Source organism: Melanotaenia boesemani, chromosome 21 (genome assembly GCF_017639745.1).
Source record: "Melanotaenia boesemani isolate fMelBoe1 chromosome 21, fMelBoe1.pri, whole genome shotgun sequence".
Lineage (NCBI taxonomy): Eukaryota > Metazoa > Chordata > Actinopteri > Atheriniformes > Melanotaeniidae > Melanotaenia > Melanotaenia boesemani.
The window spans coordinates 11,814,471-11,842,097 of NC_055702.1; the positions used below are offsets into that span (position 1 = coordinate 11,814,471).

General features: G+C 39.8%; 1 protein-coding gene across 1 annotated transcript; it reads right to left on the minus strand.

Annotated features, from left to right (window-relative positions):
* Positions 1 to 144: 144 nt before the first annotated feature.
* Positions 145 to 27,627, minus strand: polr3a (polymerase (RNA) III (DNA directed) polypeptide A). The gene is made up of 31 exons (XM_041974126.1): positions 27,457 to 27,627; positions 26,901 to 27,036; positions 25,926 to 26,063; positions 25,302 to 25,473; positions 25,047 to 25,201; positions 24,467 to 24,706; positions 23,987 to 24,149; positions 23,498 to 23,634; positions 23,300 to 23,403; positions 23,072 to 23,213; positions 22,749 to 22,889; positions 22,557 to 22,626; positions 21,556 to 21,683; positions 21,290 to 21,428; positions 19,210 to 19,374; positions 18,435 to 18,607; positions 17,561 to 17,672; positions 15,331 to 15,449; positions 14,791 to 14,928; positions 13,906 to 14,076; positions 10,748 to 10,861; positions 5,820 to 5,906; positions 5,652 to 5,734; positions 4,568 to 4,738; positions 4,095 to 4,188; positions 3,841 to 3,933; positions 2,743 to 2,907; positions 1,903 to 2,067; positions 1,217 to 1,348; positions 966 to 1,098; positions 145 to 876 (listed from the first exon to the last, which is right to left on the minus strand). The coding sequence occupies exons 1-31, from the start codon at positions 27,498 to 27,500 to the stop codon at positions 728 to 730; spliced, it is 4,173 nt and encodes a 1,390-aa protein (XP_041830060.1). The 5' UTR covers positions 27,501 to 27,627; the 3' UTR covers positions 145 to 727.

A 27,627-nucleotide genomic window follows, 5' to 3' on the forward strand; every position in this document is an offset into this window, starting at 1 on the left:
CTGGTCTGATCAGGATTTTAGATAAGAGAAGCACATTGCTTGCACGGCTAAAACTAGGACGGTGCTTTTAGAGTAGAATGATGGGTTCAAGGAAACTGAAGCCTGTAAATGTATTACATCATTTATCTACTGAAGAACTGCTTCCCATGTTGTAGTAAGGTCATTTATTTATTGCATTATGTACATAAAATAATTACATCAATGGACTCCATACAGGATCTAAAAACTTAATTTCTATTACCATCTGCAGGGCTCAATCCTGTATAACATATTTTTCAGTTACGTGAAACTGATTTGAGCTGTTAAAAGGAAGCTCTCGATACAATCTGAACTCAAAACCAACATAGATTAAGTATCTTCATGATGAAGGTGGTTATTTTTTTCTAAATAAAAATGAATTATTCACTGTTCTGTTCCATTACATAGTGGGAACATTAAATTATGCAGCATCATAACAGATGAAACACTGTTTAATAAACATGAAAAAGCCAGAAAAGGAGCAAACAGTCAAGCATCTGCAGCTTTTTTGCAAACTGAAATATTAATTCTACATTTGCTCATGTACTAACAAACCAGCATTATGCTTAAAAAAAGACATACATAAGTCATTCTGTGTTAGACCTTCCAACATAAGGGAAATAAACACAGCAGGCACTTTATATTTTTTTATGCCAATAACTCAGCTGAGAAAAACAAAATCCTTCAATCCCTGCTCCCTCTCTCCATGCTATGTGATCAGAGGTATATGGAAATCTGCAGAGTCAAATAGAAGTGGCCTCGTGGCAGGAGTGGGGTCCTTGTCAGCTTTGTGTAGGAGTTTGAACAGCCCTGTTCCAATATTCATTGGAATCCCCATAATAATGCATTCAGACACACCTGAAACAGTAACACAGGAAACATTAATGTTATTTTAAGTCATAAACAGAAAGTTTTACTGTCATCACACAGATAAATCCAAAGTTTACCGCAGACAGAGTCCTTTTGTCCAAAGTAGGCAGCGTCAAAGAGATGGTCGGCCGTTTTCTCAAAGGAAGCCAGCATGAGGACACTTTCTTTCATTTTGGCTAACCCGAACCTGGTGATTCCCAGGATCTCCCCCTTTGTGGAAAAAGGACAGCAAATTCACAAAAGAAACCCTAATTGATGAACAACCCCTTAGAAAAGAAACAAAATGCACTGTATAGGACATAATTATACACAAGATTAAGGCTTGTACCTTGTAGGACATGAGATCTGCGAGAAGCATTACATGACGGCGGTCAATGCTCATGCCATGGTTCACCATAGTGTACTGGATCTCATTAATGATGGTGGATCTAGCAGCCTCAATACCCAAAGTCCTCTCAACCTAAATTAATACACCAAAAAAGCACATTAAATATTCAAACATCAGATTAAAATTCAGTATATAGTTCAAAATGCATCTTTTTCTTCATGCATATGACGTCACCTGCGTCCAACCCCCACAATTATAATACCTGCATAGTTTTAAATGTAACTACAAATAACTAAACATGGCTCTGTCTTTTCTGCAAATCATTACACTTTTACATTTTACACAGCGTCCCAGCATTTTGGGGACTGTTTTAAAGCAAAAAAAATAAAATATCCTTCCTTGAATGACACTGTTCAAAATATCTATAAATCATTTTAACTTTGAAGTATCTGTACGGCACAACCCACATATTACTTTTGAGACCATCTAAAACACAACTGCCCTGAAGTTCATCTAATCATGTAAATTCACGCTAAGACACACTTGCCATGAAAAAGTTAATCCCATAAATGGTGCTTAGTTCAGTCTCAAAACTCATGTGGAAGATGCAGAACAAACAGTAAACCAAATGAAGACCACATCCGATCCTACACCATGTTTTATTCCAAGTCTCCACTGACTCATACCTCATATGTATTGTTTGAAGTGGTCCTACTTCCATTCACTCCATGCGTGGCCATGACAGCTCTCAGGTTGTCGCCCTCCACCAGGAGTTTGTACTTGTTCTTGCCGCTCTGTTCGTCAATGTGAATGACGGCTCGGGCGACCTCAGGTATTCCTTGAACCACCACCTTCCAAACAGAAGAGTTAAATTTACTCAAGATTTCAGAGAACAGACTTTTTTTCTATCTTAGCGCAACAAAGTAGTCATTTTAGAAAAAGGTATTGTTATCTAATAGACATCCTTCTGTAAACTGTCTTTAATTTCAATTAAAACAGAAACACATCCCATTCTTACATGTGTAGATAAAAGCTGATCAGAGACTCTGTTCTCTTTAAAGCTGCACCTGATGATGCTTTTATCAAAGTGTATAACATTCATGTGGATGGTGTCACGTCATAACATAACATACCCACAGAAAATTACAAGCTGACTCTGACTTTCCTTTCAGCTCCATCTAACTTTTCAGCTTTTAGACATTGTGTTATTGCAGTTCTGACAGCAGGAAGCAGCTCTTTTCAAACCTGCTGTAGCTACGGCAACTGTTTATCACTAAAAGGCAGACAGGCAAAGCTGGGGAATATTTTGAAACATGCAGCTTCTCTAAACTATGATTATGCTCAGGAGCCGGTGCAGAGATAAATACAGCTGAAAGTACATTTTCTGTTTTATTTTTCCAAAGGTTCAGCAGCGCATGTCAACTAATTTATCTCATGTGTGCATTTCAAATAAAAAAAAATATTTATTTATTTTTTTTTTAACAGACAAGCTGATTTTAATTGTAAGTTACATTAGAAACTCTGACCTTAGGAAGATCTTCTTTTAACGACTGCAGCACATAGTACATGGAGCTTTTGCTGTTCTCTCGTGGAGATACACACACAACCGCCTCGCCGTGGACAGCGATATCTGCCGGCTTGACTCGCAATTTAGACATGCAGATGGAGTAGCGCACCGTCTCTGCATTAACCTGAAAGACAGAAGCTCTGATCAGTAGCCTGCAAGTGATATACTGTGAGAGCGCCCTGCTGGAGCTGCTGCTGTACGAGTAATCAACAAAACCTGTGTGTTACATTGTGCACTTAAATACGTCAGGGTTGAAGGATTTAAATGCAGCATCAACAATGAAGGTATGTCAACTCGTGATCTTTTAAGCTAAAAGTAGCTTAAAACTCACAAAACATTTTTCTAAGGAATAAACAAAAACTATAAGTCACTCTTAAGTAGTGAGTTTCACAGGTGTTTCTTCCTTTAAAGAAAGTCAAACTAGCTCTTCTCTCATTTCCTATGCTTAACCAGCTGCTGGTGGACATAACATAGTGTTAGCCATAGCAGTTGGTAAAGAATCTATCATATGCAACCTGAGAGGGAGTGAAAAGAGACCATAGTTAGAAAACATCATCTGTATATTGATATGGCATGTGTTGATACAGGGTGGGAAATCTTGCACCAAACAAATGTGAAATTCTTTAAAGGTAAAATCATAAAACTCAGAAAGCTCTGCTTTCTGTATTGCAGAAATATAAATATATGTATAATTCATTCTTGCTGCATATAATCCAATAAAAAAAAAAATTAATCTTTCAATTTAGTACATTCCTGTTTGCTGTTGCCAAAACAAAGGAGGGATCTTTCTCTCAAGGTCTGTGTGAAAGAGGTGTAAGCAGTTCTTACCCACAGCATGGGACAAGTGACAATAGTGGACTGTTTTTTGTGCAGATATACACTAAATCTGACTGCCCAATTTCTTTTCTAGTTGCTGCAAGTATATAATAAATTAATGGGAATATTAGAAAGTAATTAGAAATTCCTGCATTTTAACTAACCAACGTTATTATTTAATGAGTCCTGGTGTCAAAGGAGAGACGAGTTTCACACATCACATTAGAAAGAGTTGCGATACCTCCAGTCGCAGCAGCCTTATTCTTTCCAGAGACAACTTGACCAAGATAAAGCAGTCATCTGGAAGAAACACCTCTTCGATGTACTCTGAAATCTGTGGGGGGACAAATAGAAAAATCACAACTCTGCAATGCATCTTGTTCATGTCTCACATGGCGCTTCCTAATTAATCACTGGTGTTTGTCAGTCACATCCTTTAATATAAAAGCTTTCATTAACTGATAAAGGAGGGAAAAAAAAGGTAAGTTGGAATACCTCTCCTAGAAGAGTTTTCTCAATTCTCCCCTTTACCAGTCTGGCAAAGTCAGCATCATCTTCAACATCCAGGTGTGCTGTGATTATAGGGGTGCTAAGAAGTGAGAAGAAGTTTTTTAGTAAATTATTCAACTCAAATTAATGTCTTTATTACTGTGAAGCAAAGAGACAGTAATGCTCAAATTCAGTTTGGAAGCCATGGATGCAGACAAGTGATCAGAATTACGCTTCAAAGAGTTTTAGAGCTGCTGAACTCTGCAGTGATGTCTGGCAGCAAACGTCAGACAAGAATTGCTTCCATTCATATGGATTTGGTCGTCATTGAGTTCTTGCTCCATCTGGCAGCAATAATTCACCATAATTGTCACAAAACATGACGAGACAGCAGATGCGTTTAAAGGGAAAATTGTCTTCTTCTTTTTCCTCTGCTGAAATGACAGAGGGCGCATATAGAAATGTCTGCAATTACGTACCTGATATTCTTGGAGGCATTGATGATTTCTTTTATGCGAGGAACCCCCAGAGTGATATTCATCGAAGCCACTCCAGCAAAGTGAAAGGTTTTCAGTGTCATCTGAGTACCAGGCTCTCCGATGCTCTGAGCACACAGGGCCCCGACTGCTGAGCCTGGCTCCATCTGGGCTCTTTACAAGAAAACACGTTGTAAGAAACCGGCTCTGAACTGAAAAGTGGTTTCCAATTCCGTGTTACTGCCCCCAGTATTAATGAATGAACATGTAAGACCTCTCACGAAATGAGAATCTAGGTTGAGTTGGAAACGGAGAGAAAATATGGTGAAATTTATCTTTAATTTATCCTAATATTCAGAAATCAAGTTATGGGTGAAACTCACTCAATTTACATTGAAATTGGAAGTCTCTCTCTCTTTCCACTTCTCTTTAACACATTTGCAGGCCGTCATGCTCTACTGTGTTTATTCTGCCACTCAGACTGTAGTCCAGAAGTCACCCACCACATGAAGCTGCCAAGCTGATGGCAATGTAACCCAGCAACAGCATGACCATGTATTAATCTTGTGTATTTACATTAAGGGGGAAGAGGCTGATGTCATGTATGTGGATGAAAGAGGAGAAATAGGTGGCTTAATCAAAATCCTGTAGATTTCCTTATTATGGATGGTTAAAAAATGAAAATATTTGAGTGTGTTACCAAATATCTGTGATCCATTGTTAATAAATCCTGATGACATGCCAGAGTAAGAACATTATGGAAACTCTGGACTTTCACAGATTATGTGGTAAAAGCTCTCAGTATGCTTAGCTCTAATACTAGACAAACTATGTTACTAATCAAAGAAATACAAAGCAGGTAACAGAATCAATCCTGAATGTTATGACACAATGTCACTCCTGTACAGTGACGCTGGCTAATTTATTGGCAGTGCCAAAACTCTGAATATTAGGCTTAGAAAATACTCACATCCTGTATGATAACATAATTTGAAACTATATACAAATGCAAAATTAATCAAAAACTATTTTATAAAGAAATATGTTAAGTTTCCATGTATGTTAAACATTGGATATAAATGTTTACCTCATGTACTTGTCTCTACAGGTTTCCAGAAACTTCTCCAGCTGAGTTGGGGTAATGCGGTCCAGCTGATAGAGAACTTTTGGCTTTAACACAAAGCAGAAAAACAAGCAGATCAGAATCAGCCAAGAGCTTCAACTGGCACGCTGTTTTATGTTGTATGGTTCCTACCTCACTGGTGCCGTTGTCATTGATGCCATACTTGTCTCTGGTTTTCTTAATCCTTTCTGACATACTCTTGATGAATTTCTTTATCTCCTACAGTTGAGGATGGAGAATAAACACTCATTTATCTCATACAGTTGAGGACAAACAATGTGATAGTATTCTGTTTGCAACATGACACACTGCCATGCAATTGTTAGACATTTCAGTAAAGGGTAAATAAAAATAAAATCTATACAAAAAGAAAAAAGAAAATTTGATGGTGAGATGTCAGTTACAACAACAAGGGACATATTATTCTAAAACAGGGCTATTGGGATTAATAAAGTATTTTTCATTTCAATCCAGTCATTTCTTTATTCAGTGCATTATCTGTTTCAGATTTTTTTAAAACACCATTTTGGATTCAGTTAAACAACAACCCAGCATGCTTGGTCACTGTACCTCCAGGTACTTCTCTGAGCCAGTTTCAGTTAATTCCTTCATGAAAGGAGGAAAGGTTTACATGTATTACACATAAAATAATCTGTGGGACAATTTCTTTGAGAGAGAAAGAGAAGGGGTTTTACACTGGCCCAATAACCGTCTGTACAAAGCTAACAATAACACAGCGTACATAGCATATCACATGACACAAGTTCTCATATAGACAAAAATACATTGAAACTGACTGGATGGTTGCAGCAGTATTAAATCTACAGCCATCTTTTTAGATTTTATTAATAATTTCCTACAGTTTTAATGCAATTTTTTAAATTATACTGAAATATGAATTGGATGTGAGGATGTGATGCTGCAATTTGGGTGAGTGTAACAAGGTTTGTTGCTGCAATTTTACATTCATTTGAGCATCAAGAAACATTTTTAGGAATGTAAAAAAAAAAATCTATAAATACATCAAATATCAATACATTTATAAATATTAAACCCGGTCAAAGCCAGTTACAACTTAACCTTTTCATCTCAAAACTACTAAAAGCCAATGAACTTTTATCAGCATGGCACTCTCATATAACTGGAATATAACTCCATTAAACAATCAAAAGGGTACAAATGTATCTGTGGAAGCAGCAAATATTCTAGTTTAATTACCTTGAACAACAAGAGGGAAACAATAACTCAATTTTCTGACAGACATGAAAGCTTTTATTCAAAAAAGGGAAACCAGTCAGAAGCCATTAGGAAGATTATTTTACGGTTTGAGGGCTTTAATCAGTAAAAGCAGGGTCATCTTAGTCTTTGGATGAGTTGGAAACAAAACAGAGTGAGACAGAGTGAGAGACGTGTTAAAAAGATTTGGTCCTTCATTAGATTTCTCTGCAGTTCATTTACTTGGTATTTTATTATGTTATATTAATATGTAAATTGAGATTTACAAGGACTGCTACTGTGTGAAGGAAATACAGCTGTTAAAAAGCAGCTTATTTCCATCTATCCATCCATCCATTTTCTTCCGCTTATCGGGAGTCGGGTCGCGGGGGCAGCTGCCTAAGCAGGGAAACCTAGACTTCCCTCTCCCCGGCCACATTCACCAGCTCATCTGGAGGGATCCCGAGGTGTTCCCAGGCCAGCCGAGAGATGTAGTCCGTCCAGCGTGTCCTGGGTCTGCCCCGGGGCCTCCTTCCAGTGGGACGTGCCGGGAACACCTCACCAGGGAGGCGTCCAGGAGGCATCCTAACCAGCTGCCCGAGCCACCTCATCTGGCTCCTCTCGATGTGGAGGAGCAGCGGCTCTACTCTGAGCCCCTCCCGAATCACCGAGCTTCTCACCCTATCTCTAAGGGAGAGCCCGGCCACCCTGCGAAGGAAACTCATTTCGGCCGCTTGTATTCGAGATCTCGTTCTTTCGGTCATTACCCACAGCTCATGACCATAGGTCAGGGTAGGAACGTAGATCGACTGGTAAATCGAGAGCTTTGCCTTTTGGCTCAGCTCCCTCTTCACCACGACAGACCGATGCGGAGTCCGCATCACTGCAGACGCCGCACCGATTCGCCCGTCGATCTCCTGCTCCATCCTTCCCTCACTCGTGAACAAGACCCCGAGATACGTGAACTGCTCCACTTGGGGCAGGACCCTATCGCACTCCACCCTTTTCCGGCTGAGGACCATGGTCTCGGACTTGGAGGTGCTGATTCTCATCCCAGCCGCTTCACACTCGGCTGCGAATCGCTCCAGTGAGAGCTGAAGATCACGGCCCGATGAAGCCAACAGAACCACGTCATCCGCAAAGAGCAGAGACCCAATCCTGAGGCCACCGAACCGGATCCCCTCCACACCTCGGCTGCGCCTAGAAATTCTGTCCATAAAAGTTATGAACAGAATCGGTGACAGAGGACAGCCTTGGTGGAGTCCAACCCGCACTGGAAACGATTCTGATTTACTGCCGGCAATGCGGACCAAGCTCTGACACCGGTCATACAGGGACCGGACAGCTCGTACAAGCGAGTCCGGTACTCCATACTCCCGGAGTACCCCCCACAGGAGTCCCCGGGGAACACGGTCGAATGCCTTCTCCAAATCCACAAAACACATGTAGATTGGTTGGGCAAACTCCCATGCCCCCTCAAAGACCCCAAAAAGGGTGTAGAGCTGGTCCACTGTTCCACGACCGGGACAAAAACCACACTGCTCCTCCTCAATCCGAGGTTCGACTATCCGACGGACCCTCCTCTCCAGCACCCCTGAATAGACCTTACCGGGGAGGCTGAGGAGTGTGATCCCCCTGTAGTTGGAGCACACCCTCCGGTCCCCCTTTTTGAAGAGGGGGACCACCACCCCAGTCTGCCAGTCCAGGGGGACTGTCCCTGATGTCCACGCGATGCTGCAGAGGCGTGTCAACCAAGACAGCCCTACAGCATCCAGAGCTTTAAGGAACTCTGGGCGGACCTCATCCACCCCCGGGACTTGCCACCAAGGAGTGTTTTAACCACCTCAGCGACCTCAGCCTCAGAGATAGACGAGCGAGCACCAGCTACCCCAGACTCTGCTTTCTCATCAGAAGACGTGTTGGTGGGATTGAGGAGGTCTTTGAAGTATTCCCTCCACTGCCTCACAACGTCTCAAGTCGAGGTCAGCAGCCCCCCATCCCCACTGTACACAGTGTTGACGGAGCACTGCTTTCTCCTACTGAGCCGCCGGATGGTGGACCAGAATCTCCTCGAAGCCGTCCGGAAGTCATTCTCCATGGCATCTCCAAACTCCTCCCATGCCCGAGCTTTTGCCTTAGCGGCCGCCGAAGCTGCGCTCCGCTTAGCCCGCCGATACCCATCAGCTGCCTCTGGAGTACCACAGGCCAAAAAGGCCCGATAGGACTCCTTCTTCAGCTTGACGGCATCCCTTACTTTCGATGTCCACCAACATGTTCGGGGGTTACTGCCACAACAGGCACCGACGACCTTACGGCCACAGCTGCGGCTGGCCGCCTCGACAATAGAGGCACAGAACACAGTCCATTCGGACTCAATGTCCCCCGCCTCACCCGGGACATGGTCGAAGCTCTGCCCGGGATGGGAGTTGAAACTCTTTCTGACAGGGGACTCTGCCAGACGTTCCCAGCAGACCCTCACAACACGCTTGGGTCTGCCAGGCCTGACCGGCATCCTCCCCCACCATCTAAGCCAACTCACCACCAGGTGGTGATCAGTTGACAGCTCCGCCCCGGATTTAGATTAGGGGGGGCGTTCCTCCCAATCACGCCCCTCCAGGTCTCGCTGTCATTGCCCACGTGAGCATTGAAGTCCCCCAGCAGAACGAGGGAGTCCCCGGAAGGAGTGCTATCCAACACCCCCCCCCCCCCCCCCCCCCCCAAGGACTCCAAAAAGGGTGGGTACTCTGAACTGCTATTTGGTGCATAAGCACAAACAACAGTCAGGACCCGTCCCCCCACCCGAAGGCGGAGGGAGGCTACCCTTTTGTCCACCGGGGTAAACCCCAACGTACAGGCGCCAAGTTGGGGGGCAATGAGCATGCCCACACCTGCTTGCCGCCTCTCACCGGGAGCAACTCCAGAATGGAAGAGGGTCCAGCCCCTCTCGAGGGCAGTGGTTCCAGAGCCCAAGCCATGCGTCGAGGTGAGTCCAACTATATCTAGCCGGAACCGCTCAACCTTGCGCACCAGCTCAGGCTCCTTCCCCGCCAGAGAGGTGACATTCCACGTCCCTAGAGCTAGCTTTTGCAGCCGAGGATCAGACCGCCAGGGTCCCCGCCTCTGGCAGCCGCCCAGCTCACAATGCACCCGACCCCTACGGCCCCTCCTATAGGTGGTGAGCCCACGGGAGGAGAGGCCCATGTCTCCCTTTCGGGCTGAGCCCGACCGGGCCCCATGGGCAAAGGCCCGGCCACCAGGCGCTCGCCTCTGTGCCCCACCTCCAGGCCTGGCTCCAGAGGGGGGCCACGGTGACCCATGTCCGGGCAAGGGAAACCTTGGTCCATCATCATAAGGGTGCAGCTTATTTGCAAACCAAAAATGAGCGCACTTTGAATCATATAGTTGTACTTTACACTTTTGTTTGTTTGCTTAACACTATGTATCTGTAAGACAACTGAAAATGGTCAGTTCCTAAAGACAGTGTGTTTTTTTAATCTATGCATTTTCAGTATATTTTTTTTCTAGTTTTAGTGATTATATAACAACACAGAAAAAGCAGATAAACTTCTAAAGTGTATATGGGAAGAAATGTTAATCAGAAAACGTAAGTTTTTTTTTTATCAGGTTGGCCAGATGAATCACCTCATTTGAAGTCCTGAAAAAACTGTTTCTCCAGTCCAAACTGTTGCTAAAAGTCTGTACATTAAGCTAATATTTATTATTTACCTGTAACTTAGATATGCTTTCTTAAACAACTGAAATGATAAAAACAGCACAAGACTCCAAGTATTTCCACAACTAATTATGTGCACATAACATACAGACATATACTGTGCAGAAGTTACCTCCAAGAAACTGTCCCTGCAGCATAGGAAGTCAGATCTTTTCATGATGGCATCCGCAGTGAGGACCAACTCATTTGAACTGAATGCCGGCTCATCTGGACACGTGTTGACCGCCTGGGTGGAAAAGAGAGAATCAGAAGCAATTTGTCATGCACTATGTATAGATAGCTCAATAGCAGCAGTTTCTGATGGCTCATACTGCTCATTTTTTACCTTCTAACAAATAAATTCTTAAATGTTTATCCCTCTTTATCATATACTTTATATTACATTAATATTTAAATTCGGATTTACAAGGACTGTGTAAAGGGGATACAGCTGTTAAAAAAAAAAAAAAAAAAACTAGCATAATAAAAGATCACTAAATCCACTCTGCTACGAAGGATCTTAAACCAAATATATGAGCAGCAGCTCAGATAAAAGCTCTGATCATATCAGACTACGTAAATAAACAGTCTCATTTACAAATTCATGATGTGATCTATTGCGCTGAAGAGTGAATAAAAAGAGGGTTGTCAAACAACAAAGCTGTAAAATAAAACATTTATAGTTTTTACATTCTTAAAACTAACTATTTTGAACATAAACATCTGCTGTGAGAACATTTAGCTCTGTGGGTGTTTGTGGCTCAGCTTAACAACTAGGCGTTTACAGACCTGCAGCTCTAACACAGCAGATCAGAGAGAAGTTGCTCTTTCATGTGAAGGCAGAATAATATACTTCATTTTTGTCAGTTTTCAGTTATTCTCTGTAGTAATAATGGTCAGTAATAAATACAACAGCTTTACATGATAAAAGGCTTTGAAAAGGGCCAATACTAACATTCAGGTAGAGAAAGACTGATCATTAAGCACAACAGCACCTGCAGCCACCAAAACACTACTTTGTTAGGAGGGATTGGAAACTGAATATATACGAACAGCAGCTCAGATAAAGCTCTGACTGTTTCAGACTATATAAATCCAATCTTTCATTTATGAATTTACTGCTGTTGTCAAATAAACTAAAGAGTGAATATAAAAGGGTGTTGTAACAAAACAGTAAATAACAAATAAATATGTATTATTCAGCAGCTTCTATATTCTTAAAACTAAAAATCTTGTGAATGGTGCCACATCACCAGATTGAATGGAAACGTTTGCTGTAGGAACATTTAGCTTTTTGGGTGTTTGTTGCTCAGCTTAACAACTAAGCCCTCACAGACCTGCAGCTCTAACACAGCAGTTAAGAGAGAAGTTGTTCCTTCATACTGAGGCAGAATAATATGGTTAATCTTTGCAGTTTTTTTGGTCTAGGGAGGAAAGAAGACAGCAAAACATCAGAAGGAACTGTTCAAACTGCATTTCAGCTGCAGGAAGCTTTCCAAGACCTCTCTGAGGGTTAGGGGAACTATATCAACAGTTTTCTTCTTTCAGACAAAGTTAAGATGGAAGATTTTAATTTTACCTTGACATATTTTGACTTGTGTCTGCAGTCATCCGTCATCCGACAGCTGTGACGTGTCATCAGCTGTTATTCCTAGGCGTGGCCAAGGCCAGACGCCCCCCCCCCAGGTATGTTAGAGTAAGATAGCTCCCTCATCCTGGTTAATGGAGTCCCTGGCCCACTTTCTGGTTTCCATGGCCTCCTTAATCCATATTTTTCTGCTTTTTGTCTCTGATCCTGTGATGTGTGTGTTGTCCCAGTCCATTATGTGGTTATTGCAGAACAAGCACTGATTTCAGTCAGGGTTGGTACAGTCAGTTAGGTGAGTTTACTGCTTGAGTTTCTGTCTCGGTTCGGGTTATTGTTTACATTGCTGGTGTGGGGCTCTGTCGTTAGCACCTTCACTCTACAACCAGTTGAGGCCGTGACGCGGGTCACACCCACTGTGTACTGCTCAGGGCAAAGCAGATAGAGGAAGTGATTTTGAGGAAAATCCCGTATAAAAGAGAGAATTTGTTTAACTTCAGCAGAACAAGCACTGATTTCAGTCAGGGTTGGTACAGTCAGTTATGTGAGTTTACTGCTTGAGTTTCTGTCTTGGTCTTGACTTACAAAAACTACAAAACAAAACGAAACAAAAAATGTCCCATCTTGTTTGAATTCATGCTTGTGTTGTTCTTACTCTCAAATATAAGTCGCTTTGGATAAAAGCGTCTGCTAAATGACTGTAGAATAGAATAGAATAGAAAAGTATTACGCTTGCAATGGTCCAATATGGCTGATTTTAACTGTTCTTCTTTTTGAGTTTCCTTTTTACATTCTTTTAGATGTTCTTTCTTTAGGTTACATGACCTCTTTATTTCTCCCACGTTTTCTTGCCTGACCTGCACGTTTTTTCGTATATGATGTTTAAATTTTTGCGCTGTTCTATTTTGTCCTTAAGATGGACCAGTAACTATTTTAATTTTTGTCAGGTCCATTAGGTTAGTCACGCCTACGAATTAAAGCTGATACACGATACGCCCCAGCGGTCGGATAACTTTTCTAAAGAAGATTTCAGACAGCAGTCGAAACATGTCAAGGTAAAATGAACATCTTCCACCTTAATTTTGTCTGAAAGAAGAAACTTAATATATTTGAAAAAAAAGAGGAAAAAATGAACTTTTATGAGTGGTTAGGGGAACTGGTTATCTCTCCAAAGGAAAGTACTCCTTATGGGCTTTTTCTCCAGTTGCTTTCGCAAGCTTGATATAAAATTTTCAAGAGTTGTTTGGACCAGTCAGCGGGTAGAAAAACGAACATCACATCATGAATCCACTGAAGGCTTAATAAAGGCTTGATAAATGCTGTTGCATACATGCCCAACAAGATTTTTCTTTTCTTTTTATTTATTTTGTGATGGCAGATTCCATCATGCTTGCACATTAAGCCTGTCATGCACTTGCATCATCATATTTCGCTTTTTTTTCCCCATTTAACTCTTATATACTTTTCAGCCTAAGAATGAACTGTAAAAAATAATTTTTTAGTTCTCTGACTTGGTTGCAAGACAGCCTCTTCATGATGCAAGTGTAATGTAAACAGCAGTAAAGATCTAGTAATGCTTTGTTTTTTCTATTTTAATAAAAGTATGTGCAAGGAAGGGAGGCATTTCTTAATAAAAAGAAGAATCACCAGAAAGAAAATGTCATGCCACAAAGCCCTGCAAGCTGTCAAATCCTCACTTAACTCACCCGAATGTTGTCCAGGACTCTCTTAAACTCCAGCGGCTCATCCTTTCCTTCCATTGCAGCGGGATCCAAACCATCGCCACCATAAATAAACTGGATGATGTCACCTGTGGAGCTGCGCACTGTTAGGTCATACTGCGAGCACAAATCCTCCAGGGACTTCACCAGTCGTCTCTGTTTCAAATGTCGACAAGAACACAGAATAAAAAAAAAATAAAAATAAAAAAATATTTATTCAATTGAATTCAATTTATGTAGCACATTAAAACAACTTCAGTTAATCAAAGTGCTTCACAATACCAACTGTAGTCAACAAATACATAAAACAAAAATAAATAAATCAATTGTATGTGCAGCAAACACACCAAAAAACACACAACGCAACAACCAATTATCCTTTCAGTTCATGTTAACGTGGCCTCTGCTTAACTCCTATTTAGTGTCAACGCTGCCATATATTTATATGAAAAGGTATATATGATTAGCTAATTAATTAAATAACTATATTTGATTACATCTTGATAGAAAAAAAAGTCTTATCTTTGGGTTTTTACATTGTATTAGCACAAGTTTAGCAGGATCAGATGGAGTTTTAAAAATGTGCAAGGTTCTTTTTCTGAATTTTTATGACAAGTTTAACTGATCAGCAAAAAAACACCACTCTTTATCATTTTCCCACAGTAACTGATTCTGTGTTTTAGATGCATATTAGTTCCAAAGCAAAAACATCCAGCAGCAGATGGTGTATGGTTTAAAGGTTTATGCCATAAACTGCAAAAAAAAACAAAAAAACAAAAGGACACAGCAGAGAACCATATGTTTCAAATGGGCTATTTTATTTCTGCACAGCAGAAGCAGTTAACTGTGGGAGGAGTCCAGAGGCATTACCTGCATGTATCCAGTCTCAGCAGTTTTCACTGCAGTGTCCACCAGGCCCTCACGACCAGCCATCGTGTGGAAGAAAAACTCTGTGGGTGTCAAACCTGAATAGAAGCTGTCAGCCACGAAGCCTTTGGCAGCAGGCAGCTGGTGAGAAATCATTATCGAGTCATTAAACAAGCTTCTAGATGTTTGCACAAGGTTGTGACTGTTGCCCAATTTCAATATCTACCCTGCAGATTTTTTCATTAGAATTTTTCTTGTAATTCACAAAGAAATTGTGAAAATGGAGCAAAACTCATTGAATGCTGCAATGCTTTCTGACTGAAATCAGATGTTGTGTTATCAGAACAATGGTAACTTTTGATAATCCATTTTAAAGCTCTTATGTGAGGAGTTGTGATGGGGTCTTAGTTACAAACTTCAAATATATACATACAGAAAAAAAATGGGCTTGTACCATGTTACCTACTAACATGTATCCCCAAACAAAAAAATCTGATAAAATGTAAGTTTTTTAGTAATTAAAATGAATAAATTAGAGCTTACTTTAGAGTGTTTTTCAAAATGAGGCAAGGAGCGGTTCTCAAAACCATCCGGGACTCGAGAGCCACTTATGGCCTGCTGGCCCACACAGGCAATCATCTGAGAGATATTAATGAAGGACCCTGAATGTACAGAAGGGGCAGAAGCAAAAAATAGTATAAATCAATTTAATTTTGATTTAATTAGCATAATAATGATAGTCTTATTTATTACTGCCTATCCAAAAGAGGAAGGGAAAAAAACCTAACCACATGTGCAAGAGCCTCCCATTGGAAAAGTTCTGCAGTGTTTAATATATTGCTGTTATTTAACCCTAACTGAAGCTGAGAATATTTATTTCCTTAAACAACCATGTAAGTTGAGAAAAACATGCAACTCTGGATCAGAAGACTGAGAACCTACGCAAATACTGACCAAAGGGTTAAACTATTCATTTGTATCAAGCAGATAAGATTGTCAAAACAACTCTAAGTTGCAAACTGTACATACATAATTAAAACCTAGAAAGGACAGTAGTGAGCCATTATCTTAAAGAATAAATGTGGTCAGAAGAAAATATAATAAATTATCCTGAAAGGAGATCTTAAACATCTTAAATATTTAGCAACATCAAATTGACGAAAATCAAGAGTAGAACTTGGGAGAACTAAAGGTAATGATACTTCACGGTTAAACAAACAAACAAAAAAAAACCTTATAAAAAACTATTAAAAAAAAAATTTTAGGCACTGCCTCCAGCACTACATGACAGCACCTGGGTCCAACTGGACTCACAGCAGTCTGACTATCACTTAATTGTGATGTCCCATCTTGTTTGAATTCTTGCTTGTGTTGTTTTACTCTCAAATGTAAGTCGCTTTGGATAAAAGCGTCTGCTAAATGACTGTAAAATAGAATAGAATAGAAAAGTAGAAACAGGGGAGCGGCCTTAAGAAAGGAAAGCAGCTGGTTTTCTTAAACAAATTCAAGCAAACCTGAGAAATTTTAGAAGCACATATGGTTGTAAATGCAATGATGACCAACAGGCCCCCTGTTGGCCTGCAATGACCATGGTTTTAAATATATATACAGTATATATATATATATATATATATATATATATATATATATACACTGCCGTTCAAAAGTTTGGGGTCACTTCCCAATTGAATCCCATGGCAAAGTGACCCCAAACTTTTGAACGGTAGTGTATAAGAATTCTTTTTTTACGACATGTTATTGTTTTCTATTCAGTGTAAATGTGTTATTGCATTTATTGCTGTTGACTGAAGCCATTACCCATCTTGGCCAGGACATTGTTAGAAAAGAGATTTTAAATCCCAAGAGTTTTTATTTCCTGATTAAATGAAAGTTGATAATAACTTATTAGAATTATAAATAGGTCTAAATTTACTTGGGCACAAAAACACTGATCCTAAAGCAATTTAAAAGGAACATTTGATCTAACGAGTCCAGGTTTACCATTTTCCAGAGAGATGGGCAAATCATGTCGAACAACTACAGCTGGGGTTGCTTCAGTCTGTCAGGTCAGCTGCCTTTTGACCAGGTTTTTCTATTAACACAGTTTTTTTTTAATCTGGTGGCACAGGCATATTCCAGATACAACTTTTTCACCATTAACTGATGGAAATCAATGTAGTGACATGATCTTAGTCAAAGAATAAAGATAGTTTAATTAAATTATTGTTTTGGTTTAACAAAAAAAGTGTGGCTTTCACTTTTGGGCTGGCAATGTGTATTGCCTCGTTTAGCTTTTATTAATTTAACATTGTCTCTACACTCACTGCTGTTGTTAGTTAACTAAGAAGACTTCTTGAACATACAGAACTACATGCACTATTCATCTGTTCTAAACCATGATGCTGCAAAACTTGTAAAAACATATCCCAGATTATTTATTTCAAACCAGCTGGTCAGTGGGAGTCCAGCTCACAAAACATGCCAACATGATCTCATGCTTTCATTTCTCCTAAAGGTTATTTCTTTCTCTCTATTTAATGTTAACACAGAGCACAAAACAAAAGTAGACAATGCTCAACGACATCCTTATTGTGTTAGTTACTCTGACAACAATATATTACAAAACCTTTCAGTTGTTTCAGTTGAGGGGACAATTCAGTAATAATTATCTTTGCAGCTCCTGTTTTTCCAGTTTCCTCTACTGACTTGGCACCAAAAATTTAATAAAATGAAATGGGCTGTATTAGCTTTGCTTTCTTCCCAGGAGTCTTACCTTTAGAGCCACAAAGAGCCATAATAAGAGGGCTGTTGCTCTTGTCAAGCTCCCTGAGACAGGCACTGCCAGCTCGATCTCTGATTACAGAAAGCTCTCTCAAGATTAGAGCCTAACAAAAAGCAGACAGAAAACAACCTTGGTGGATTACATAAGCATGCAGACGCTTTTTTTTTATGTTTACGCAACATAAGTCCTTGAGTAGGAATTAATATCACACTGCAATATCTACATTTTGGAAACAGAGCAGTAATAAACGCAAAATTAATAAAATATCAATACCAGGACATTAAGAATTGCATGTTTCCCTTTTGGACTAGTTGTTGGATTATTTTAATTCTCATATTTCCCACATCTACCACAACAGTATGATGGTTCACTGCAGCCATTTCACTGACAGGTGAAGAAGGCTGTGTAGTTAGAGCTTATTCAGCCTCAAAAATTGTCTCCACACAGTCTGAGGTGCACCCAGTCATTGGTCAAGCCTGACAACAATAGTGGATCCTTTAGGCCACCGTCAGTGCCAATGGTAATGATGAAAAATTTAAAAATACCTAAATAATGTTTGTTTTTTGAAAAATATCCTAAAAAAAATAACTATTTTTATAGGTGCACCTTAAGTTTACTTTTTAAATTTAGTTACTGCCTTGCCTCTAAAAAAAAGTGCCAGGCAGTTCTTGCAGCGCCACAACTGTGCTCATGTGGCATCAAGTTCATTTTTAGTGTCAATCACCGGTGATTCTGCTACAGGCTAGTTCTAAAAGAAGCATCTGAGAATGTTTGAGTTTTCATTGGCAGTGTATGAGAGTCTATCACACTTCTGATGAGTCCTCATTTTAAATGGAAGGTGAGAATCCAGATGGTAAATGCCTACCTCCAAAGTCTCCTCTGCTGTGCAGCCTGGCTGCTGCTGTAACTTCCCAGTCTGCAAAGCTTCAATGTAATCATCACACTTCCTGTAGCCGTCATCCAGAAGGTCCTGTTTGGCCTTCAGCAGACCCTGGCCAGGCGTCACATCCCCAATTCCAATAGAAAAACCTCTGTTGGCTGAAAGTTTACCAAAGAATTACAATTCATATTATAAAAAATTGCCAGTTTGTTGACTAGTTTACTCTGTTCAAGTTATTTTTAAAAGTTATGCTATGGATAGGTTCTTTGGTAAACAAAGTATTTCAAATTTTGCTCATCTTTCTATTGACTGCATGTAATGTACCTTGAATTGCTAAGTTGGAGCTCAAAAATCACATCAAGATGCACAAAAAGGTACAAAAGATAGATAGAAAGATAGATAGAAAACCCAATTTTCTTGTCTGGATTCTGGAGAAGAACTGCTTTTGTGAAATGGGGAATTTAACTGAGTTTATTTTTTTAAGCCTTCACAAACTGTCATTATCTGGTGTATGCAAACCCTTTTCCAAAAGTTTTCAGCCTAAAATCTGCAGAAACCTGAGTTTATACTGAAAAAAAAACACCAGCACACACTTCTACTGGAAAGTAAGACAAAAGATAACTTTGGTATAGATTCTAAGGTAAGCATTATAAATTTTAAATATGCTGCTAGAGATGCCTTTAAAATCTCCTGATGTTCACCACACTACAATCAGCGTGTCATTGATGATACGCTCACTTAAGTCTTGCAGGTCACCTACAGAGATACACTGGAGCAAGTCTTGCCAGGCGGGACATGGCGTTGGCAGCCTCCAGCTGTCCCCAGTCTCTCAGCAAGATGTAGAAAATGTTGTTCTTTGAGCCGGATCCCAAAGTGCCCTTATCCATGCTGCCGCACATCAACTCACTGTTGTGAATCACCACAACTGGGAATGTGACAAAAGAACAGGGAGAAAAATTAGATCCAAGAATAGACACCAAAAAGGTCGGCAACACAGTATGGTGCTCTTTCTGAGGCTGAGAGAGCTTTAGCTCTGGGGAAAATCATTTCTGAGATATTTTCTTCCTGTAAAACACACATTTTGCAAAATAATAATTCGGAAAAATATAAACTCTGTGTCCCGGTGACTGTTAATGTATCAAAATAACTTTTTTTTTCTTTTCTGGTTCTTTAAAAAAAAAAAAAAAAAAGTTTTCTCGCTGCTTATCCGAGGTCAGATCATGGGGGGTAGCAGCCTAAGCAGGGAAGCCCACATTTCCCTCACCCCGGTGACTTCTTCCAGCTCATCTGGGGGAATCCCTAGGTGTTCCAGGCCCAGCTGAGAGATGTAGTCCATCCTGGGTCTTCCACTGGGCCTCCTCCCAGTGGGATGTGCCCAAAGCACATAACCAGAGAGGTGTCCAGAGGGCAACCACTACATCTTGCTCCTCTCAATGCAGAGAAGCAGCAGCTCTACTCTGAGCCTCTCCAGATGACTGATGTTCACATCCTATCTCCAAGGAAGAGCCCAGCAACTCTAAAGAGGGAAACGGATTTCAGCCACATGGTCCACTGTTCCACGACTGGAGTGAAAACCACACTGCTCCTCCTTTATCTGAGATTCAACTAATCAACAGACCCTCCTCTCCATGGCCCCAAAATAGACCTTACCATAAATGTGATTCCCCCTGTAGTTGGAGGTAGTTTAGAGGAGGGCTTCTAAGTATTTCTTTCACCGATCCACAACTTTTCAAGCTGAAGTCGGCAGCACCATCCCTACTGTACACAATCTTGATGGTGCACTGCTTCCCCTTCCTGAGCCGACTAATGGTGAATTAGAATCCCCTTGAAGCCATCTGGAAGTCATTCTTTATGGCCTCACCAAACCTCTCCGGAGTTTTTGCTTCAGTCACCGCCGAAGCCCTCGTCCGCCTGGCCTGCTGGTACCCATAAGCTGCTTCAAGAGTCTCACAGGTCAACACAGAATTTCTCCAATAAGGGATGAATAAAGGTTTATCTAATCTAATCTAACCTAAAAGACCTGATCGGCATCGTTCCCCACCATCTGAGCCAACTCATCAGTTGTTGATCAGTTCACCTTAGACAATATCATTACAAAGTCGATTGCTGTTTCCACCCGCGGGTTCAGGTCAGACAGTTTGGTGTGGTTTGGTTTAGTAAACCCTGATTCCTGTTGCGATTCCACAGCCAACTGTACTATAGGCGGCATATCGGCCAGATAGCAAGAGATGCGTCAGCTACGTCATAGCCTTCCTTGAATTATGACAAAGATTATTTCTTCTTGGCATGTAGTTTTAAACAAAAAAAATCTACATTATTTAAACATGGTGTTGACGTTTTGTTTTGAGTGCCAAGTCGCACAGTAAGTGATGACATTTTCAACCCATCAGTGGAATCAATGTGTGTCAAGCTACAGCCTTTTGGGTTGTATCGGTAAGACAGGGACCAAAGCAGAGGATTTCCTAAAAAGTGGGATGGTTCAGGCTATATATTGTATATATTATTCCCAGTGTTTGCCTGTAGAAAAGCAAAAAAATGAGTACAGAACCAGGTGGAAACAGGGCTTCAGTCTTCATAGGGGTCTTTTGTTCTGTTTTTTAAAACTATCAAAAACAGATTAACATAAAAGAGCTTTTTTTGTGTTCAAATATTCTGTTATGTTAATATGTTAATAACATATGAATTGTAATATAACAAGATGATATAACATTTTAGCTCTTCACACGTTTTAGCAGCATGCCTGAAAGAAATACTATCAAAAAAGAAAAAACAAACATCAATTATCATAACTTGGTATGAACATCTACTGTTGGTTATGTGAAAACTATAAAGAAACTTACATGAGTCATTGTGACAGAGATCCTCTCCTTTGCCGCAGTACTGTTTGCCCTTGGTTCGCAGGTTTGCCTTGACTGGACATTCATTACTTGGTTTCAGAATTACGCTAAAGATCTGTTTCCCAGTCCACAGTGCAATTGGCTGATGGATACACAACACAATATTAATGCCAAATCAAAACGTACAGTTATGAGATATGTGATAAATTGCCCTTCTGGGATCAATAAAGTTGTCTTCACTTGACTTTAAGCTGGCCATCGTTGAATACCTTCATTATAGCAGGACGAGGAAGAGAGATCTTGACTTTTTCATCTTTGCCTACAAGGATTGATGCCACTATCTGGCAAGCTTTTGATCTGTCAAAGAAGGTGTCCTTCAGCGTCAACAGGTAAGCACCTAAGAGGATGAAACATGTTAAGTCTCAAGGTGAAATGTAATTGCTCGTCAAATATTGCTTAAGTGCTCCCCCAACAGGTAGGAAATAGGAATACAGTACTGTGCAAGTCTTGAGCATTCCTTATATTTATTTACAAGGAGTCAGACTCCCAAATTATCTTTTCAAGCTTCCTGAAGGACTTTCCTGGCATATTTCTGCATGGTGTGTAGTGTCCTTAAAAAAAAAAAAAAAAAAAAAAAAAGAGTACAACAGATATCTGAAACAGATATCTTTATATGAGAGAATAATCCAGTAAAGACCTGTGTATTTATCTAGCCCTTCAGTTGATCCATTTATTGAAGCCTAATTACAAATAGAAGGGTGACTGTCAATGTGCCATTATTAGGGAAGGGAAATGGGGAGAAAAGTTGTGATAGGCCAAATGACACAGTGAGGGATCATCCTGATAGAGAATGGAGCAAAAGGCAGCCAATATCCAAAGAAGAGCTTTAAAAAGTCCTTCAAGAAGCCTGGAAAACTATTCCTGAAGACTAATTCCATTAAAGCTCGTTTAAGCGTTAAAGAAAGAAAATATATGGTCAAAATTTATACAGAATTTTAAACTTGTTTCAGTTTTACAGTTCTTCAAATTTACTGCATTTCCATTTATGTCTGCATATTTCAATAATGCTGAAGACCTGTGCAGTGATACACTCTGAACATTATATAAATATACTCTTTAACCTAGAGATAAGATATTAGACCTCAGGAGGTCTGAACTGTATTTTTCACTTTTGTCAGTGATAAAATAAATTCTGTCGAGAGCCAGGGGAATCGTATTAGAACCTGAGCTCTGTGATCCATGATTGGCTGCCACAAATTACTGCACTGACCTGTCAGAAAGTCCTGAATAGCAGCGATCAGAGGTTCGCCATTTCTTGGAGTGACAAGATTAGCTTTGGTCTGAAAGGCAAGACAACTGAGTCAAACTGCAATATCCTAACAATAAATGTTCCCAGAGCAAATTTTTCATTGCTGAACAGTGTGCACATATTATATAGAGAACATATTGTGATAATACAAACCCCCATCAGCACCAAGGCTTCCGCCTTTGCTTCTTCAGTCTGAGGTAGATGAAGATTCATTTCATCACCGTCAAAGTCAGCATTGTACGGGGTACACACGCACTCGTTAAAACGAAACGTTCTGTGTGGTTTGACTCTAGCCTGAGAGGTTAAGAAGTTAGATTATAGTTTAGAACAGTTTTGACAACAAATAATCATTATAAATATCTATTTTGTTCCAATCAGCCACCACTGATCAGTGCAGGATGACTGAATACCCAAACTCTGCATAGCTAGAAGAGTTTCCCACCAATATCTAATTTTTAGTCAACATCTGAACTTACAATGTGGGCCATGATGCTGAGTTTGTGTAAAGACGGTTGTCGATTGAAGAGGACAATGTCTCCGTCTATCAGATGACGTTCAACCATATCCCCATATCTCAGCTCCTGAGCAATCTTTTCACGGTTCCCATATTTTAGGAATCTGATCAAGAGAAAAGGTTTATTTTGGATTTAAAGCAATTACCTTCATCTTTTTTTTAATCTGGATTGGGAAACAGCCAAACTCACCTTTTCACTTGTGTGTGACGGCTCTGGATAAAGTTGGCTCCAGGGTGAACATCTGGGCCATTACGGACTAGTTTTCTCATTAGACCCAGATTGGCTTTGTTTACCTTAAAACATGATCACAATCAAATAATTTAACTTCTGTCGTAGCAATAAACTGGTGGTTTAGAGCATTAGCTGGAGTTACAGAGAATGCCTTACTCTCTCTGGGTACGTAAGGATTTTGGCGACGTGCACGGGGACAGCCACCTCATCGATCCTCAGGTTTGGATCTGGGGAAATGACAGTTCTGCCAGAGAAGTCCACTCTTTTACCTGAGAGGTTTCCTCTGAATCGACCTAAAATTTTTACAACAGCAGCAGCTTTAAACTAATCTGTTTAAGACCCTGATTTGTACAAAGTGTGTACAATTCATGACTATTGCCAAATAACTGTTACAAAAGACATTTTTTAATATATGACAGTATTATAAAATATTCCCACAACACAGACCGAGGCATGTTTACACACTTGCTCTGACAAAAAGAAAAGAAGTAGGTCTTTTTTCCCATATCACAAATAACAACTTGAATTTGAATCAAATGTTACTGTAATTACTTATTCTGTGCCCTAAAGAACCAGGATGTAAAGATTAAAAAAAAAAAAATAAATACTGCCAAATCAGCTATTCCAGATGTTTATACGATGTACCTTGTTTTCCCTTGAGTCTTTGCACAAAGCCTCTTGTCCATTTTTTTGGTGCCATGTTGAGGGGGATGCCAGAAAGTTCACTGTTGATGTAAAGGGCACACTGCAGCTGGAGAAAGTCCCAGTCCTCCATGATCATCTGGGTTTTTGCCCCTGTCATGCGATGCTAAATGAAGATGGAGTGATTAATTGGGCTGCTCCCAAGAAAAATAAAACATCTGATGAACTGCATTAAGAGATTTTCTAATTTCTCTGCTGATCGTTAAGTTTTCAGACCCAAGCATAAGACAAAACTCTCTGCAGCATTTGGGCTGTGGAAATTTACCAAGTAGTTAAATTATTCATAATAGTTCATAATAGTTTGACTGTAAAGGACAAAAATGACTGGTGTAGAAGGTGACTGGCTTTGTATTACAGTACAGATATATGCGATTTAATCACAGAATTAAAGAGAAATTTCTCTTTCCAGTAATTAATCCCAACCTTTTTGATGACATCGTTAAGAAAAATGATTTCTGTCAGCTTCATCGTGAGGTCATCCTCATTGGTGCCTGACTTCAGGTCACTGACTACAGATGGCCGGATGCACAAAGGTGGCACAAGAAGACGGGTGATGATGAGGTCTGCGGGTTTCCCTGCCTCTGGATTCATCAGCAGCAGTGGAATGTCTTCTTGAGGAATCCTTTTAAACAGGTTTAGGACCACCAGCGGGTTCAGGTTTTCCTAGAAAAAGAATTTAAGGGGATCTCTACCTTGTAATGAAACTGGTTTCAATATTTCTGATAAAACTTTATAATAATACATATTTGCACACCTTAGTTTGAGGACTAGAACCAGTATTTTTTACAAACCCATGTTTATTATCTATTAAAATTCAAATCAAAGCTGGAAAATAGAAAAACTTCTGATGGTGCTAAAATTTTGCAGTTTTCGTTTATTTAAAAGGGAATGCACCATTAAACTACTAGTAATGATAAAGACAACACATGTGACCAGTAATTTTTATCTTTTTTTAAATCTCTTTAGTCCCTAGAAATATTGTACAAGTACTTTAAAAGCTCACCTGTGCTCTGGACAGAAGAGGCTCCACCAGTTTGTTGTGTTCAATGGCAATATCAAAGGACTGCATGAAATCTGACACAAAAGGATCCATCACCTTCTTGGTTGTTTTATACTTCTCGTGAATAATTTTAAGGAGGCCACACTTTTTCACAGGTCCTGAAAATGAAGAGAAACATGACTCAGATTTAAAATATTAAGTCAAAACAAACATAAAAAAAAAAAAACAGATATATCTGAAATGCATGTCTCTTTTCACCATTAAAAGCGGAACAATTTAGACAAATTGTCCTTTTGCGGCATTTTTCAGAGATTTTCTTCTTCAGCCCTCGTTTCTGGAGATAAGCCAGGTTTGGTCGTTTCAAGTAATCCATGAACTGCAGTTTCTCCTCTTTGTTTAGCATTATGCTCGAACACGTCTTGCAAATCATCTGCATAGATGACAAAATTCCCACATTAGTGAGGAGATTAAATCAATGACATACAGCAATGCCTAAATTAACAGCTACAAAAACCTCAATTAAAAACAAATACAGCAAACAATAACTTCATATAAAAGCAGGAAATAATAGAAACTCAATTTACTATTTTAGAAGTTTGAAGAGACTGAACTCAAGCCCATACAGGCAATTAACTATGACACTTACCTCATTTTCTAATTTTGATACTCTAGTGACCCCTAAAGGACAAATAATATTTCTGCTTGTTGCATAGTTGCATTTTCTTTAAGTATTACTCAGGGTGAAAGACAGATTCTGCATTGATCAATTGTGACCACTTGCTAAGGTTCATTATAAATTAATACATTTCTAGTACTGTGTAGTGGGTAAAATCTATCATTTTAAGCATATTATATACAGGCAACAAACATAAGTTTACTTGCCTGCAAGATTCCTATGATGGCTTTGAAATAGCCGACATGAAAACATGGCAACTCCAGATCCAGATAGCCATAGTGCCCTAAACAATCTGCCAGATTCTTCCCACATGTCAAACACGGTCTGTCTTTCTCACTTGTACCCTGCAAAAAAACATGAAGTCAGAGGGATAAGTCTGAACACTTTTCTGAATGTTTTTATTTCTTATATGTGCATACAACTCATTAACTTCACGACATACACAAGTGCTGGGCATATAGAGTTTTACCTGCATGTTTTTGTTACAGCTAAACAGATTAAACAGACTGCAACACCAGTATAAATGGAGATTTAAACACTCACCAGCTCCAGTAAAACTGGACCCCAGTAACAACCCAACTACTATTAGTTAGGCTGACTAATGTGAGTATTTTTAAATAAAAGTCATCATTGCTACACTTTTACATTTTCCTACCTGTAGATGTGGTATGGGCACTTCCATTTACCTTATCATAGAGTTGGATGGAAGATGAGTGCATCCATACTGGGATCAATAATAAAATATTCCTTTAAAATGCCATCTGCAGCTTTGTTAACTCTTCATCATTTGAGATTTCTTTTTCCAACATCTTCTTCTCTTTTTACTTCTAAAAGTATATCGTTCTACTTTAAGTTTCTTTATTTTTATTTTTTTTTTACAATAATGTTAAGCAAACAAAAAAGTTGAGCTTGTCTCAGCTTTTTGAAATTTCTTTTAATTATATCACTAGGAGTCTTAGAGCATATGTATATTAATATAATTTAAAAAAAGGGGGGGGGGGGGGGGGGGGGGGGGGGGGGGGGGGGATTGAGACCTTATGCAGACAAAACTAATCCCAGAGCATGTGGTTAGTACAACATAAACTAAAAGAACTCACATAGCAGAGCATGCTGAATACAGATATGTCAGGGGTTTGCTTTGGTCGCTTGTACAAACAAAAATCAACGTGTCCATGTCTTACCATACGGTGGTCCAACACTCCATAGGGCAGAGGAGTGTGTTTAGTGTCTTGACTGTACAGATTCTTACTGACCACCTGAATGTGGGCCTGCTGTCGCATCTGCTCGGCAGATTTAATGCCAAAGCAGATGTGGCTTCTGAAAAATAGCACAAGGAGAAAAGCAAAGAGATTCTTAGTTAAAACCAACATGGCTCGTTATCATCTCATTATCGCTTGACTATGACTTTTCCTTTGGCCAAAAATATTCCTTTGGAAGCATATTTATTTAAAATTAACCAAATGAGAGGCATTAATTATAAACAAACGGGGATTTTGACTCAAGAATAACCAATACTGGATCAATATGCATCTATAGATCCTATGAATTTGACACAACTAGCAAACGCCAACTACCATGACTACAAAATGTTACGTTGCTAAAAGCAAAGTCACCATCTGACACGTTGGTTGTGTCACGACAGCTAAACAACTTGCAAACATCAGCCACATTGCAACTGAGTATGGCTAGCCGGAGTGCTAAACACGTTAGCGGGGATACTGTCTCTATTAAACTCACATTTTTTTGGCCACATCTGTCTCTCTGAATTGCTCCTTCACCATTTTAATAGGTTGCTCTAAGCAAAGTTCCGCATGAGAAATTAAGCAATTATTTCATTCTCATAACGGCTGGTTATCACTTTGATAACCCCATGTTTAGAAGCGCTAGCAGTGCAATATGTTGATAGCA